At 36.1% G+C, this 16,544-nt stretch overlaps 1 protein-coding gene across 1 annotated transcript in view; it reads left to right on the forward strand.

Annotated features, from left to right (window-relative positions):
• The window catches only part of WDR35 (WD repeat domain 35), a gene marked incomplete at both ends in the record, with an annotated part of 43,185 nt that extends 27,413 nt beyond the window's left edge, over window positions 1-15,772 (forward strand). The window contains 12 exons of the mRNA XM_009575548.1: window positions 1,195-1,304; window positions 2,894-3,104; window positions 3,680-3,760; window positions 3,892-4,028; window positions 6,781-6,984; window positions 8,888-9,034; window positions 10,253-10,385; window positions 11,354-11,464; window positions 12,602-12,766; window positions 13,774-13,914; window positions 14,714-14,870; window positions 15,532-15,772. Coding sequence (XP_009573843.1) covers window positions 1,195-1,304; window positions 2,894-3,104; window positions 3,680-3,760; window positions 3,892-4,028; window positions 6,781-6,984; window positions 8,888-9,034; window positions 10,253-10,385; window positions 11,354-11,464; window positions 12,602-12,766; window positions 13,774-13,914; window positions 14,714-14,870; window positions 15,532-15,772 — 1,838 coding nt within the window. The remainder of the gene's footprint in view (window positions 1-1,194; window positions 1,305-2,893; window positions 3,105-3,679; window positions 3,761-3,891; window positions 4,029-6,780; window positions 6,985-8,887; window positions 9,035-10,252; window positions 10,386-11,353; window positions 11,465-12,601; window positions 12,767-13,773; window positions 13,915-14,713; window positions 14,871-15,531) is intronic.
• Between the last annotated feature and the right edge of the window lie 772 nt (window positions 15,773-16,544).

Here is a 16,544-nt window from a genome sequence, read left to right on the forward strand (position 1 = left end):
TCTTGATGTTTTCCCATGTTCCTATTTCAGTGATTTTTTTTTTTTTTTTTTTTTTGGTTATATCCCTTGACTGGATTTTACAAAATCAGTCGGTCACGGGAAAAAACATGAATGAAAAAAGTGTAACGGTTAGTAGGTGACTATGGGATTCTGATTGTGCTTGAAGAATACGAGTGAGAAATTAAGAGGATAATTAATCAGTGACTGTGGTTAAAAGGAAGGGAGTGAGAGGAAATGCCTTTGAGACTAGATCTGGATAAATGTGCTGAAGCTGAATGCATATTACAGTGGTTAGATTTTCTAACACTTCTGACCAAATCTGCTTTTCAGTTTATAGGGTATACAGATGTGAAAAAGTCAAAGATGAAAGGTGATTTACACTGAGGATCTTAGGGGTGGCTTTGGGGGGTAAAAAAAAAAGGAATAAAGTTTGGACTACCTTGAAGTTTAATATCGACTCATTTCCAGCATAAGGGTTAAACAGTAGGTAAAACAAGCTGGGTATGTTGTTCAGTCTACAGAAACACCATGAGAAAATAGTGGCAGTGATCATTTCAGTCCAGGGATGTCAAAGTCATTTTAGACTGTTGGCCCGATAGTGTCTTGACAGGGCTGTGTCATTCGGCAAAATAAAGATAAACCACATCAGTACTTAGATTTATTTACTGTTACTCAAGCCTTTGAATAACCAGTATATTTTACAGCACTTACTTTTAAAGCTAGCTCAGGTCTTGAAGTAATGGGTGAGACTTGTTAGCATGCAGACAGCACTATATGAACACAGCTGTACTGCTTTCAGATTCGAGCTGGTACTGTCATATGGCACTGTCTGAGTGGATTTACCAGCGTGGGACAGGGATCTTTTCACTGTTCTCCTTTTTCGTTATGTATACCATGTCTGAAGGTTCATAGGGAATTGTCGGGCTCCTGAAACTGTTCTGTGGGCTGTATGTGGACTATGGCTGTTTGTTTTAAGCAGATTTAAGCAGATCTGTAAATTGTAACATCTTAAGAAAGTATCTTGTTTAAATAGCAGAATTTGGAACTTTTAGAGTGATGGCATTCCCTCTCTCCACTTCTGCTCTGTCACTTATCCAAAACCGCTTTTGTCTAGGACAGCATATAAATAAAGCCTTTTTAAAGAGTTTATTGATGGAAAAATTCTCTCAATAAGCAAGCATTGCTTTTCTCTAGGGAAGAGAATCTGGCACTATTCAGAGATACAGTCTTCCTAGTGTTGGTATAGTACAGAAGTATGTCCTGAACTGTCGTGCATATCAGCTGTCTTTGAATTGCAACTCCAGGTAAGTTACAGATCTACTTCTAACACAGGTATCCAATTTTAAAATAAACTACTACAATTTGTGAAAATACTAATTCTATGAATTCTATGATTCTATAATAATTATGTACTAATTTTATTTGAATATAAACTATTTATTAATTTTAGTTGTTATTAATGGTTGCTTAAACCATTTATTTTTTACTAATTAATTACATCTGGCCAGTCACCAGATTGCTCTGAGGGACTGTGTTAGTAAAGCTCTCTTATGTTTTAAACTCTTTAGGGTTTGTGTGGGAAGTTTAAGGAAACATGAACATGAGAATATCTTTGTTTTATTAGATGAACCAAACATAAGCTTCCTGTGATCATGACATGAATTGATGAAATTATGACATAACCTTAAATTTTATATCTCTAAGGTTTCTTTCTATTTCTATGTCCTTCTAATGCCTGGAAACTTTGTTCATCCCATGTTAATTTTCCATTGTTGCAAGCTGTAGCTGGTGGCAATGCTTCTAGCAAGACTGGTTTTCCTAAGCTTCAGCTGTGCCAATATGAAGTTGCTTTCTACTTAATAGCTATTTTTTTTCAAGAGAGAGGGCGAGAGTCTTGGCAGAAAAGGCAAAAATATACTGACTAAAGAGGACTTGTAAGACAATTTTGATCACTTCAAAATAACTTTATAATTTCAAACAAAATTCATAATGTGTGTGTAGATCGCTCACCTTTTTAGATATACACCAAAAATAGATTGCTTCACTTAAAAGGCAATGTGATCTAGTCAGAGCCGCATTAGTTTTGTTTCGAACACAAGCTGTTTCCTTCCTAAATGACTTTGTGCTAGTGAAAAAGGCTCAGATCCATAAGCGCTTTGAAGTTAATTTTCTAAATTGCTTTTGAAATTTCAGTAGGGATTAAGGGTGACTAAATACCTTCCAATATTTAGAAATGCTTTTAAAAAGGCATTGTAGTAAATAGAGGCTACTATGATTCACTGAAGACCTATGTAACTGGAAATTTTCAAATGTAACCCTTTAGAAATTGTATTTTTCCCATATTTTAAATTACTTCAAAGATTAATTGGATTATACTTCATATTGTCTGGAAAAAAACTAAAGAATAGCCTTTGTAGAAATATAAGAAATCCTGTTTTTGAGATGAACGGTCTGCATCACCGCACTGTCTTTTTAATTTAAGAATCTGCTTCATTGCCTAGTAAATAATGAAAAACAGTTCTGTTCGGTTGTTAATTTTAGGCTCTGTCAAGAAAAGTTTGGCGAGGGGCACTACCTGCAATTTACTCAACTTGATATCTGAAGTACTAAGGATCTGCAAAATGCTGGATGAAAAATGGGCATATTTCAGAACCTTTGCAAGGCCAGATCCTGTGTGAGCAGATGAAAAACTTCTTTCCATGTCTCTGTTCTCTCTCTGCTGTGCAGATAAATGAAAATCACGTGCATCTCACTGAATCTATGGAATTATACTGGTATTAGATTAGAGGGGAAATTTGGCCTGAGTGTGCCAGTTTAGGGAACTATTTCAGATTTACAACCTTGAATAGTATTATTTAGCTGTCTTATTTTTCCTTCCTTTGTTTTTCTGTAGTCGTGTTGCTATCATAGACCTTTCTGGTGTTTTGACTTTCTTTGACTTGGATACACGGGTAGTAGACAGTACAGGACAGCAAGTGATAGGTGAGCAGCTGAAACTGGAACGCAAAGATGTCTGGGATATGAAATGGGCCAAAGATAACCCAGATTTATTTGCAATGATGGAGAAAACAAGAATGTATGTTTTCAGAAACTTGGATCCGGAGGTAAATATTAACATACGTAAACTACTCATTTTACAAATTCGCTTGTAAGTTAATGGCTCTATGTTGAATAGTATTATTCTTCTGCTTACCGTTCAACTAGGCAAGTGTTTATATAAATAAACTTGCTTCTGAAAATCTCAAAATCTTGTCAGCTCTAATGTGGGACTGTTGTTTAGGAACAAATAAGTAAAATGAACTATCAGTCCTGGAAAGATAAAAATGCTGTCATATTTTTCTTAAGTGTATGAGATATTTTCAGGAGCATATTTTTTGTATGCTTTTTTATATGCTTTGGAAAATATAAACACAATTTTAGTAAAGATATTTGTAAAACACAGTTCAGTTGAATCTAAATATTGGCACGTGTTCCTTTATCTCTTTCTCATAATTTAGTTATATGTCTGTGTATATGGAATTGTCAATAATGTTAATGATTTTAGTATTTGTTTCCTGCTGGAAATGCAATTAAATCCTAGTTTGGAGAAGAAGTCTCTTTATGTATACCTAACAGATTTGGTTAGGATTTAATCAGACAGAATAGAAGTTCATTCCTTTGTAACTTATTTAACTTTAAGGAACCTATACAAACTTCTGGATATATTTGCAACTTTGAAGATTTAGAAATCAAATCTGTTCTTCTGGATGAAATACTAAAGGTAAGTATAATTAATTTTATTTTGTAGGAAAAGTTGGTGTCTGTCTCAATTATTTGAACAGTAGATATCTATGTTGGGTGAAAGTAAAGGTGACATGGAATAAAATTATGTTTCTTTATCCATTATGTTAGAATCCAGAACATCCTAACAAAGAGTACATCATCAATTTTGAGATTCGGTCATTACGAGACAGTCGAGCATTGATTGAAAAAGTTGGCATTGAGGAATCTTCCCAATTCATAGAAGACAATCCGCATCCCAGACTTTGGTAAAATTTATAAGGCAACTTTATTTAAATTTGTGTTCTTTTGTTATTTTCCTGTTCAGACAGATCTAGTATTAAAGTACAAAACCTCAAATTGAAACCAGCCAAAGCGCTATACACTTTAAACAGAATCATAGTGCTACACACTTTAAACAGAATCATTGGGGCGGGGGGGGGAGGTAAGAGTGCCCAGCTGTAATCTGAAGGGCTGCTATTCTAACTGAAAACGTCTCTTCATTGGGCTGAATCACCTCCAAAGGAGTATCACAGCGCTGAGGGAAGGCCCAAAGAGAGCCTTGCAGTCCCCTGCTAGTCTGGCTCCTCTTTTGCAATTGGCGTGTTTGGGCAGTTTCAAGCTGTGTGGCGTTACGATTTCCCAGAATGCAAGAAAGTGAGGGTTTTTTTCCTGAGCATTTGAGAATTCGTGTTTCAGGAGATGCTGAGCAAGTGTTCAAGACTCTTCAGCATCCATCTTAAAAAAGAACTTGGGGCCAGTGCTTCCCTCGGTTCCTAGTTCTTGAACCCAAAAAAGTGGGCTGTTGTTAAATTGGAACTCTATGATTTTATGAATGTTGTAGTACCTAGAATGGAAGTCATGCTGTGTGTGTCATGGTACTGGGTATAGGGTACAGGACACCTTTTTGCTCTATGCTGTATGAGCCCCAAAACGCAGTGCTCCCTGCTTTTAGGGGGCAAATCTAAAGGAAATGAAAAAGCTGGCAGAAAGCCAACTTTAAGTTTGAAATTAAAATTCAAATTGGTCATAAGTTGAGAGGGTATTTATTTATATATTTTATATTGAACCTTGATGACAAAGAGCTTAAAACCCAGTAAAGGGAACACATTAGAATGATAACAAGATAAGAGCAGTTGAGTAACCTTGTAGCATTTTGGGTAGGCCATAAAGGACAGAAATGAGAAGGGGCGGGTGTGTTAATCATGTTATGATGCAGCCTCTCAGAAGTAATCTGAGAAAAGGAGATGTTGGCATGTTTAAACTAAACATGGGCTCAGCTATTAAACTAAACTTGCAAAGCCTGCACAGCAAACATGTAAGAGTAAACCTATGAAAACAGGAGTGTGGAAATCTATTTAATATCCCTTGTTGTAAGGGATAGAAGGGTAAATAAATGCCTCAGTAGACAATTTAATGAGAAGTCAGTAGCAGAAACTAAAACTTCATTAACAAGTTACTTGTTGAATGATGCCAATTCTCTTTAACTCTCTGGAAATTGTTTCTCTATCTGTACCTTTCATTAGTAGTTTTGGCTCTGTCTGGAAGCTAAGTGATTTCTTGCAGTATTGGATGTTTGGCTTGCATCGGGGGGGCTGAGAGTTCTTTGTTAATTCTGGCAGTTCAGAGGGGAGTTCAGAATTGCTGAAAGACTGGCCAAGACAACTTGCTTTAAAAGTTTGTCCCAAAAAGCATTCCTTCCTATCCAGTTGTGCTTTCATCTCCAGAACGTACATTCTGAAAAACAGGATTTGATAGCTACATGTTGAAAGTTTCTGTAATAGTACTGTAATTTTATTAGTTTGAGTACATAGGGTAAAATGTTAGTTTTGCGAGTCTTCATTTTTACTAATGTCTTGAACTAGCTGAAGATTTTTTGAGTTTTGAAGTCATTCATGCTTTTTGCTAGTACCATCTATTTATTTAATATAAAATGACTATTAGTTTTGAAAGTCTGTGTCTCAGTAAGTTTTATATCGTAAAATCACAAAATATATGTCAAATGTTGTTCACCTTGCTCCAAAATTGCCATGAACTTAGTTTTCACTATGCAAGGATGCAAGGAAACATACGATATGTCACATATTTATACAGAAGAGATGGATTAGAAGTGCTGGATATAAAGCAAATATATTCTAGATCAGAATGGAACAGTGCCCTTACTGCTAGAATGCAACAAACAGGAAGATGTGTGTCACAGATCGATTAAATTTGCCATACTGTTTTTCTCTTGGTTTCATTGATGGCAGTGGTGAGCACTTGAATTCAAGTAATACTAACCTTCTGATTCAAATTGATTCAAAAATACTGAGTTGATACTGCCTAAGGATGGCTTAGGTCACTGAATATAGCAATTACTGGTTTTGTCAGTGCCCTACTGCACTGACTCTGCTTCACAATGTCAATCAGCCAGTCTAAATTTACCTAGCCTTATTTTTTCAGAAAATTCTAGAGCTCATTCAAGCATCTGATGGACGTAGGTTGGCCTGAAGGCAGAAATTCTCTATTTGCAGAACTAACCAACGGGGCAATACCAGTACAAGGTTTCCCAAACTGCCCTGCTCTCCCAGACACTTGTCCTAACTGGACAAGGAACATCCAGATGGATTAGAAGGATAATTTATTCTTCATGGCCAATTTGGAGGCCTTCAGACTGAGGCAGACATCAAGGCTTAAAGTTAAGATATACATGCATAGGTAGAAATATCTAAATGGAACCGCATTGAAACCAGCAACACATTTCACATAGGACAGCTGTGATACTCAAACCCTGCCCATTCCTCCCAACCCAGTGTCCATTTGAAGAGCTGAACAAAAGCAATTATTTGAACGACTTTCCCTAAGCAAGTACTGGGTAGATCACAGAACATACTGGGGACAAACATACAACTGAATTAAGATAGTAAACAATACAGTTGCAATAACATGAATGTCTTCTTTAAATGATGACTAGTTAAACGGATCCTTATTTAATTTACTTTATAGCTGCTTTTCCATCTATTATGTTTGTTTTCCACACAGGCGTCTCTTGGCTGAAGCTGCTCTTCAGAAGCTGGATCTGCAGACTGCTGAACAAGCTTTTGTACGTTGCAAAGATTATCAAGGTATTAAATTTGTGAAGTGTCTAGGCAACCTGCAGAGCGAGTCAATGAAGCAAGCAGAAGTGGCAGCCTATTTTAGCAGATTTGAAGAAGCTGAAAGAATGTACCTGGATATGGACAGAAGGTAATTGCATGTAGTCATCTCAGCAGCAAATAAAGAAAAAGAGTTTGAAAAAAAATGCTTGTCTTAATAAGGAATGGCTGTTTTAGCACTGAAGACTCTTAAGCGGTTTCTGGAGAGACAGAAGAGAGAAAGACAGATGGAGAGAATTTTGTTGTATCCATAGATAACCAATTCTATACATAAATCAGCGCATTCCAAACTGTTTGCAAAACCTCAGCCACTCTAGGTAGTACTGTGTTTCATACATGTTTTTTTACAAGTATTTTGTTGGTATTTCAACTGGGATTCCAAAAATACAAACAAACAATCTTAACTAATGTTTAATTTATGTACTGTTGTTCTTAGCTAGTAGCCAAGAACACATTCTTTCCAATTACATATACAAACAACAGTGTTTTTAATGAACTGTAATCTCTGGAGAGACAGAAAGGATTCTGGATGAAATTGTGGACCAATCAATGGAATTTTTGCTCAGGAATGAAAACAAACAAAGCAAAATTACAATATTACTGGGAAGTAGAATTTAATGCTAAGTAATTAGCTAGAGCACTGTCTTTACTGAAGAAGGATAATGAGAAATAATAAGCAGCAGTTGTACAATGTAGCCTGTAGATGGTGGTCAAACATGGAGAAGCATGAATCACTTACGCACATGTGAAATTTTTAAGCTTTGATTAATGGAGCCATGAAAAAAAGTAGGGAATGATGCAGAAAAAATTATTTCTTCTTCCATGCTGTAAGAATGAGAAACCTTCCTCCTTCCCAGTAAAAGGAGTGGGGGGAAGGCAGGAGCTGGGGAGAGATGCGCGTTAGAGCTTGGTAATAAAAACTTTCTTGCACATAATTAGTTAGCTGATGGAAGTAGGCTGGTTTGGAGAGGTGGACTGCCTCATAAGCACTTCAGTCGCACTGCAACATTTTTAGATATGGCATATTCCTTTCCACATGGCTGAAGAGAAATTTCGCCAGTATAGGATTGCAGATGTCAGACTTATTTTTTTTTTACTGGTTTCTTCAAGAGTAGAGCATCTTACTCTCCAGGTACAAGAATATGGGAATTCTGTATTGATCTTATGTGTCTTCTCATCACTAGAAAAATCTTGATAAGGACCTACCATAAATCAGGCTGAAATAAATCTATTTTTCAAATACAATTTTAATTTTTTTAGATAGATGCTGTTATTTAGCTGACTGCACTGACTTGCTATTGCCTTCCTTAACTCACTTGTAAGTTTAGGGCATTTTTAAAAGAAGTATATAGATCTCTCCCATTTATTTTCTATGCACCTGCAGAATTACTTCTATATGAAGTAATATAGAATTATCCTATATGGTGGAAAAACGTGCCAGACAGACACACGGTGGGGCATATGTATGCATGAATAAAAAGGAAAGACTACTTCTGAGTCCTTTCTCCTTCATCCAAAGTCATCTTGAATCTGAAAGAGAAGTCTCTGAAATACTTTTTACTACATCTCAGCTTTAGCCTCCATTATTCATATTCCTTGCTCCTTGGCCTTTCCCCTCATCTCCCTTCTGCTTTTAGCCTTTTGCAGCTGCTGCCATCTATTGTAGCAGCCAGTAGAGAAAGATAAAGAATGGTATACAGAATAAGAGGAAACCTGAAGTAGCATCAGCCCAACTGTCTCACCAGCTGCTCATGTAACTCCTCACAACGGAGTATGGCTAATAGGGAAGTGCATACGTATGATATAACCTGTGAGCTCTCTGAGTATTTGCTTTTATGGAATACTGTTTAAATTGTAAACAAGTTATTTGGGATCATTGTGATACCTGTGATGTAGGTTATGAATGTGAAAATACTTTTGGATGCTCTTCTCAAGATTTTTGTTAGCCATTTTATTGTTTTTTACTTTTTCCTGCTATTTTCTGTTTATGTTAGAGATCTTGCCATTGGACTACGAATAAAACTGGGAGATTGGTTTCGAGTATTGCAGCTATTGAAAACTGGCTCAGGTGATGCAGATGATGCCCTTCTTGAACAAGCACACAATGCTATTGGAGATTATTTTGCAGACCGTCAGAAATGGTATGTTCTGTAGAGGACCTAGTAAGAAGGAAATTACAAAGGATATGATAAAACTGATGACAAGATTTAATTTATGAGGAGGGACAGACATCAGGAAAGTTAGGATGCAATACATGGGATAATTTTGGAATGATGAGATTTAGCTCAGACCTTTATGGTTCCATCGCTGCATGTACCTTTGAACAGAGAGCTGTTGATCAACTATCTAAACAATTAAGGTAATAAAAATCTCAGTTTTGCCAGAATTCTGTTTGCCTCAGGGGGGGGGGGTGGGGGGGACAGGGCAGAGAAATACCTTTACAGTTGTATTAGGCTGGATATAGAAAGTATTAAAGAAAAAAAAATCACTTTAAAAAAAAAAAAGTAGGAGAGAATTATTAAACATCAGTGAATTTCAAAACTAACCACAAACTTTTTAGAATGCTTTAAATCCACAAATATTTGAGGAGGTCCAGAGTTCTCTCCTACCTGGATCTGTCTCCAGCTATTGCCCAAACTGGGCACCCAAGGAAGATTTTAAGAACAGTGCACGCATGTAACGATATTTCTCCAGAACACATTTTGCAGTCAGGTACTTACTGAGCCAGAAGTGATGTCTTTGTAGTTAATAATTTGCAGAGAAATTTTCTTTCATGAACTTTTCTTGTTGCCTTCTAAGCCCATGTAAACTTTTAGCATCCAGAAAACACTGTCTCATAGAGTTCCACAGCTCCACTATGTATTGCTATTACCCAAACTATATTATTGCAAAGAACTTGGGTCCCAAAGCAGTTGAAAACTTGTGATTAGATTTTGAAAGTTGATTTTTAGATGCTTTAGGTAACTTTGGAGAATGGTCTTGGAGATCTTAGTGCCTCTTTAAAATACAGAGGCACAACAGTAAAGCCCTTTTGTGAAAGTTAGTTGTAAATTGTTGTCCATTATCAGCCATGATCTGTGCAGATGTGGGAATACAGTTTTAAGATTCCTTGGCGTCCTAACCTTATGCTAGTCAGAGAATCAATCTTGCTACTACTTCAATATAATGATCTCTGAAAACTAAAACTTTTAGTGCATTTTAGAAAAACAGTGAAATTCTAGCTACAAAAGCTCTCTCAAGCAAAGTTACCTATGTAAAATAATGTCATTTTAAATTTACAAATGCAAAAGGCTTACACAATGAGAAGTTTCACTTGTGTTTATGTATCAGAAGCCACCACATTTTTTTTTCCTTATTAGGTTAAATGCTGTACAGTATTATGTACAAGGACGAAACCAGGAACGTTTAGCTGAATGTTACTACATGCTGGAGGACTACCAAGGACTGGAGAATCTAGCTAACTCACTTCCGGAGAATAATAAATTGCTCCCTGTAAGCAAAAGCACCTTTATTTTTCATTGTCTTATGTTCAACTATTTATTTAAAATTTCCCATCTCAGCAGGGTTAAGAAAGAAAGAGAGAAAGAATGCAGTATATGACCTACTCACTTAAGCATAATGGTGTTACTTTGGTATTGGTCTTCACTGTTACTGTTGTTTTCATACTCCATCATTCTTCCTTTCCCTTATTGTCCAGGTTCCCCAGAAAGATCTGATTATTCATCACACTTTATGGCCACATGGCTAAGTCATAATTCACTGCTTCCTTCATGAAATTGTGGCATTTCTCTCTAAAATAGCTATGCTTCACTGAGAAGTCACTCCTCACAGCTGGACGCTTACTTTAGCTTTCATTTTGTTGTCTAGTCTACACTGGGAGTTTTTTGCCCCAAATTCTGGTTGCTACCCCTGGTTTAACTTCTTACATGGTAGCTCTGGTGGGGAATGCTAATGTACCATGAAAATTGAAGATACTCTGCTGAAAGGAGGGAAAGTAGGTGGTATAGCCTGAAATGACCTACTAAGTAATAGCTAATTTAAAACTATGGTATGACTGATAAATCCAAAATGCTTGAAAAATGCAAAACATGCTCATTTAATGCCATTTTCAGTTGTTTGAACAAAGCAAGACATAGAACTTTTTTTTAACCTCTTTCTAATAGCAAGGTTTTGTGAAATACTCTAAATAGGAAGAACACAGTCCTTCTGGTATGATTTGATTTGAAAGAAAAATTTTTAAATAGCTTTTTTTTTTAGTTTAGAAGCAGTGTGTGAAAGTAGCAGTGTTCTCAAGTTTTACAACCGCGCGTGTTGTCTTCACAGAATCCATGAAACAAACAACCCCTTTCCCCCAACTTCTTGGAATTAAATTAAACAAGAATATAATACTATTGCAGTTGCTATGCAACGTACTAAAAACCTGGAGGTGAATTTTAACATGGTGCTGATGCTTTTTGCAGGATATAGCTTATATGTTTGTAAGAGTGGGGATGTGCGAACAAGCTGTGTCGGCCTTTCTGAAATGTAATCGACCAAAGGATGCAGTAGATACCTGTGTACATCTCAACCAGGTAAAACAGCAGTAGATAATCTGCTTTACTGATACCAATTTAACAGTGAGATTTCTATCCTAATGCCCAGTTAAATACAAGTCCTTGTTAAGTGTCTGATGATTCGTCATGATTTCTGGAAAATTCATACTTCAGTGCTTAAGCCAGTTATCTGAAATTAGGATTAGGCCATTGGAGGGACAAAGTTATATGCAGTAGTGCTACTTCTGCATGTGTGTGTGTAGTAAGCATGCTCAGCCTACAGACATTTGTGGCCTTTGTAGAGACAGGCTATGCTAACTCTGGATGGAATGGGAGGAAGACTGGAGAGCTTCTGGCTGCTCATTTTCCACATCCCCCTCCTTCCTTGTACAGACGCAAATATATTTGTGGCTGTGTTAGGATGTAGCTGGAAAAGAACTGATCTGAAAAATGATCTGTATGTTTACAGCTAGAGCTGTTCCCCCGTATGACTTACCTGTGCAAACATTTGTGTCAACACAAATAAGAGAGAAACTGAGGATAGCTATGAGTAACTTGATGTATGGGAATGGCAGGACTGGCTAGTGCTGTCTTTATGTGAACAATTTCCTAGTTTATGGATCTGAAGGGCTATTAGGTATGAGATTCAACTAAGTTTCTCAGTCCTGCCAAACTTTTCATCTGGGGCAAACACAGTAGCCAAACTGTTGAACATCAGGAAAATTCACAGACAAAATGAGGTGTATAGAAGGATAAGTAAAGTGTTATTGTTTGTGCCTTAAGCTTATGGGCTGAAGTCCTCTTTTAGAGGACATGTTTTTGAGAGTCTGGGGTTTAGTAATACCAGAAGTGTTGAAATCCACGTGTCCAGCTATGAGCAGCAATGAAGTGATTTTGCAAAGCTTTTACTAAAGCAGAAGCAACTGCTTTGTATGTGGTTTTGGACAGAGGTCCGGCATTTGTTTCACAGGCCTGCTGTATCACATGATTGGCAATGATGATAGCATTTGTATTCTCTTGCTTTTTACTTTAATTTTATAGTAGTCTGTTTCTAAATGGTGATGAAGTATTGCACGCAAATGTTGCAATATTGCAAAATGTACTCATGGATAACCAGCTTGTTCTGAGAATGTATTTGAAAAAATGACGTTGATAATTGTCTGCTTTCATTTCTAGTGGAATAAAGCTGTGGAACTGGCTAAAAATCACAATATGAAAGAGATTGGATCCCTGTTAGCCAGATATGCAAGTCACTTACTGGAAAAGAATAAAATCCTTGATGCTATAGAACTCTATCGTAAAGCCAATTATTTCTTTGAAGCTGCTAAGCTCATGTTCAAGGTATTGCAGGTTTTATTTTTATGTCAAATAACTGGGTTTTTGGACTAGCTCTTATTATTTCCATGCTATTTTTATTTTCCTGGGGTTATTTTAGTGCTAACAATGTCCAGGCAATAAGCAGATTACACAGGATACTGTAAAGATGAATCCAACTCCTAAGTTCAGGTATCTCTATCTGAAATATTATCCTGGATGTCCTCTGTAGCCAGTGGAGAGGAGACTTTCAGGACACAAGACATCAGATTTATTTTGAGACTTTCACTTCAGAATGAGATGAACTGCACATCAGAAAAGGTCCTGTTGCCCTGCATTGGCTAGAAAAGGAGTATAGCAGACCAGCCTGGGTGCAACGTCCACATTATTTTATATGTTGTATAGATTAGTTTCATCTCCTTTATTTTTAAAAATAGCAATGTCATTAACTAGAAGTTAAATTTTGGTATTTCTTCAATTGATACCTTCAATTAGAAACTGCTGTGGTATGCTTTTAAGATAAAGATGTTGCTTAGATTTGGTTTGGCTGCAGAGATTTCTGTACATGGCTTATAAAGTCTGTAAGAGTGATATGTAATTTTTACAGTAAATATTTATAGTAAAATATATATATAGATATGTTACTTTCAAAAGCCGCCTTCTCTTCTGAGAAAACCACCAGACCTTATCGAAAGCTATGTATTACTTAAACTTCAGTGTTTAAAAATGGCTATTTTTTAGTTTATTTTTATATTAAGTCAATAGACTTATACATGGTTACACTGATTTACCCTTCCCGAGAATCTGGCTTTATATACTTGTTAGTTAAATAAATAGAGAATAATGTGCATTCTTCACTTTGACATTTTCATTTATAGTTCTGTTTGCAGTCTAAATTATTACATTCAAATGCAGAATCGTTTTTGGCATGATTTCCTAGGTTTGTACAAGCATGCAATTGTCCAAGAGAATGAAGCAACTCTTCTAATATTTGTTTTTAAAAATCTACATTAAATTCCTTGCTTTTTTTTAAGATTGCAGATGAAGAGGCAAAGAAAAGGACAAAGCCTTTGCGAGTTAAAAAGCTTTATGTATTATCAGCCTTACTTATAGAACAGTGCCATGAACAAATGCAAAATGCACAACGGGGAAAAGTTAAAGGAAAAAGTTCAGAGGTAGAGTGTCTTTTTTTGTTTGCTTTTTCTTTCTGAATTTTGGTATCTGCTACCTAGTCAGAATAAATAAAGTTACCTTCACGTGAGGCTATTATGTTTTTTTAAGAACACTTTTTCCTGCTAAGAACAAAGCTTTCCTTAAAGCAAGTCTTCCATGAAAACATACTGTTTAAAGTATTGTTTTAAAATGTTTAAATCATATGTATTAATATTTTTCTTCCTAAGTTTAATGTGTTTTTCTTTATGTTTTCACTATAACAATAAAAATCATACTAAAAAACTCCAGATTTTTTTTTTTCCTGCGAGACTCACTTTCCTGTCATTTAGGAGTAAGTATCAATCCTAAAGAGAGTTCTGTGATTAGATTAAGCTATGTTGGCTATAATTTAGCAGGGGGATGGCTCCATATAAGGGGGAAGCAAATGGAAGAATTTTTTTTTTTCTGCTCACAGTTTCATCTTCATATGCACAAATGAAATAGTTTAAACAAAGTTTTAAGAGATCTAGTGTTGAAATGCAATATTAATCCAAACTATGAACCAGTCTGCAGATGTGCACAGAATATATTTGTACACATGTATATGATATTTATCTTTGAAAATCTGCACCACATGTTCTGCCTATGCACTGTATAAAATACCTAACAATGTTCGCTTTAGGTCCATGTATTTATATTTTCCCTAGTTAACACAGACAGTGGTGTAATCACCAAGTACAGACAAGTTCTTTTCACGTATCCCCATTTCCTGCTGTTATCTGTTTCGTATAAAAATTACTTGTGATACTGCTTTGTTTTCAGACTGCTTCAGCTTTGGCTGGTTTGCTAGAAGAAGATGTTCTTTCTTCAACTAATCGCTTTGCAGACAATGCTTGGCGAGGAGCTGAGGCTTACCATTTTTTCATACTTGCACAAAGACAGCTCTATAGAGGTTCTGTAGATGCAGCACTTAAAACAGGTAGGACTTAATTTTTAACCCTGTAAAGAAACTGTTCTAATTTTACAGACCTGCACAGCACATAATTTCATTTATAGTTGGCACATTTTTCTATTCTCGCTAGATCCATGGAATTTAAACCAAAACCATATAATGAATCGTATATGGCTGCAGTCAAGATACCTGGAAAATATTTTCTTGGAGACAATGCAAATCGAACTTACCAAATATTACCTGGTTAAATTGCACAATCTCTGTAGATGTTCTGTTGGCTGTTTTGTTTCTTTCTTGAAATTGTAAGGCATGCCTGAATTCACATCAGACGTCCCTGTAGAGCTTCATAAAAAATTTGTGGGCGTTAGAGAAGCCAACAGTGCCCTATACTTTGTCCAAGTAATGAAGGTCCATTTCAAATACTTCTAACAAGTTTAAAAAAAAAAAAAAAAATTGTCTCAAAAAGACACTTCAATTTCCCAGTCAAATCCTCTTATTTTTATTTATTTTTAGAAAGTGTCGAACCACGCATGCTTCATAGTCACATCAACGAAAAGACTTTGGTTCATTGTGTCCAATTTGTAAGATTAATACTGTCTACTAGTAGCAAATATTTCATACAGATGCTTGCACTTCTCAGAAGACATGTAATAATTTCCTTGGATTTTTTTTTTTCTTCATTTTTTAGCTCTTCATTTGCGAGATTATGAAGACATTATCCCTGCAGTTGAAATCTATTCCCTTTTGGCACTCTGTGCATGTGCAAATAGAGCATTTGATATTTGTTCGAAAGCCTTTGTTAAACTAGAATCCTCGGAAACTCTTAGGCCAGAGCAGAGGCAACAGTATGAAGACCTTGCTCTAGAGATATTCACGAGACATTGTCCGAAGTATAACGAAAAATCTGATCTGGATGACGTTCTTGAGAGGTGGGTTTACATTTGTATGATACTGTAATAATACTAGCATTTTTTTCTGCTATTATCTGTATTTTGGGTTTTAGCAGGTTTTGTGTAACCGAGTTAATTAAGTGCTTTGCTGCTTAAATCAAATATTGGGCAAGAATGATGCAGGTGTTAGCCAGTTTGCAGAAAGGGTAATACAATACTATTTTGTTAGGGAGAATAGACATTGACTGTATTTGAGGAACTGGGCATAAAGAGATAACTTCATCTTAATTTGAAATGCATGTGGACAGAGCACAGGAGTTTTAGGATCTTTGATGAGGTGTCAACTGCCATTAAAGTAATAATGTTACTGTTTGCATCACCAGTGTGGTGTGATGCAAATGTCAACAAGTGAATGTTTAACCATTATTAACCAATAAGTCTTCAGTGTTTTGTGAATTACCTAAATCTACATGATGTGAGAAGATGAATATGTCAAGTGAAAGAATTAGAATATGAAGGGCACGCTTCAGGGGTAAGTCCTTGGAGTGGCTGTACCCACAATGGTGTCTTTGACATATGTTTCCTCCTAACAGCATGGAATTTGGGAGTATGGAAATTGATTGTGAATCAATTTTCTTTTTAATGAATAGAATTTTAACCTGTCCTGTTTGATTTTACTGTGCAGATGTACAGAATCTCACTAGTGGCTTTCATGTTGACTCTTCAGAGGAATAAATGTCATAGGTGCAGGTGTCTAATTGGACGTTACCTTTATATGGCCTTCACAGGCTGGATCGATGGGCTGAGGCCA

This window comes from Fulmarus glacialis, unplaced genomic scaffold, assembly GCF_000690835.1.
Source record: "Fulmarus glacialis isolate BGI_N327 unplaced genomic scaffold, ASM69083v1 scaffold2824, whole genome shotgun sequence".
Taxonomy (NCBI): Eukaryota; Metazoa; Chordata; class Aves; order Procellariiformes; family Procellariidae; genus Fulmarus; species Fulmarus glacialis.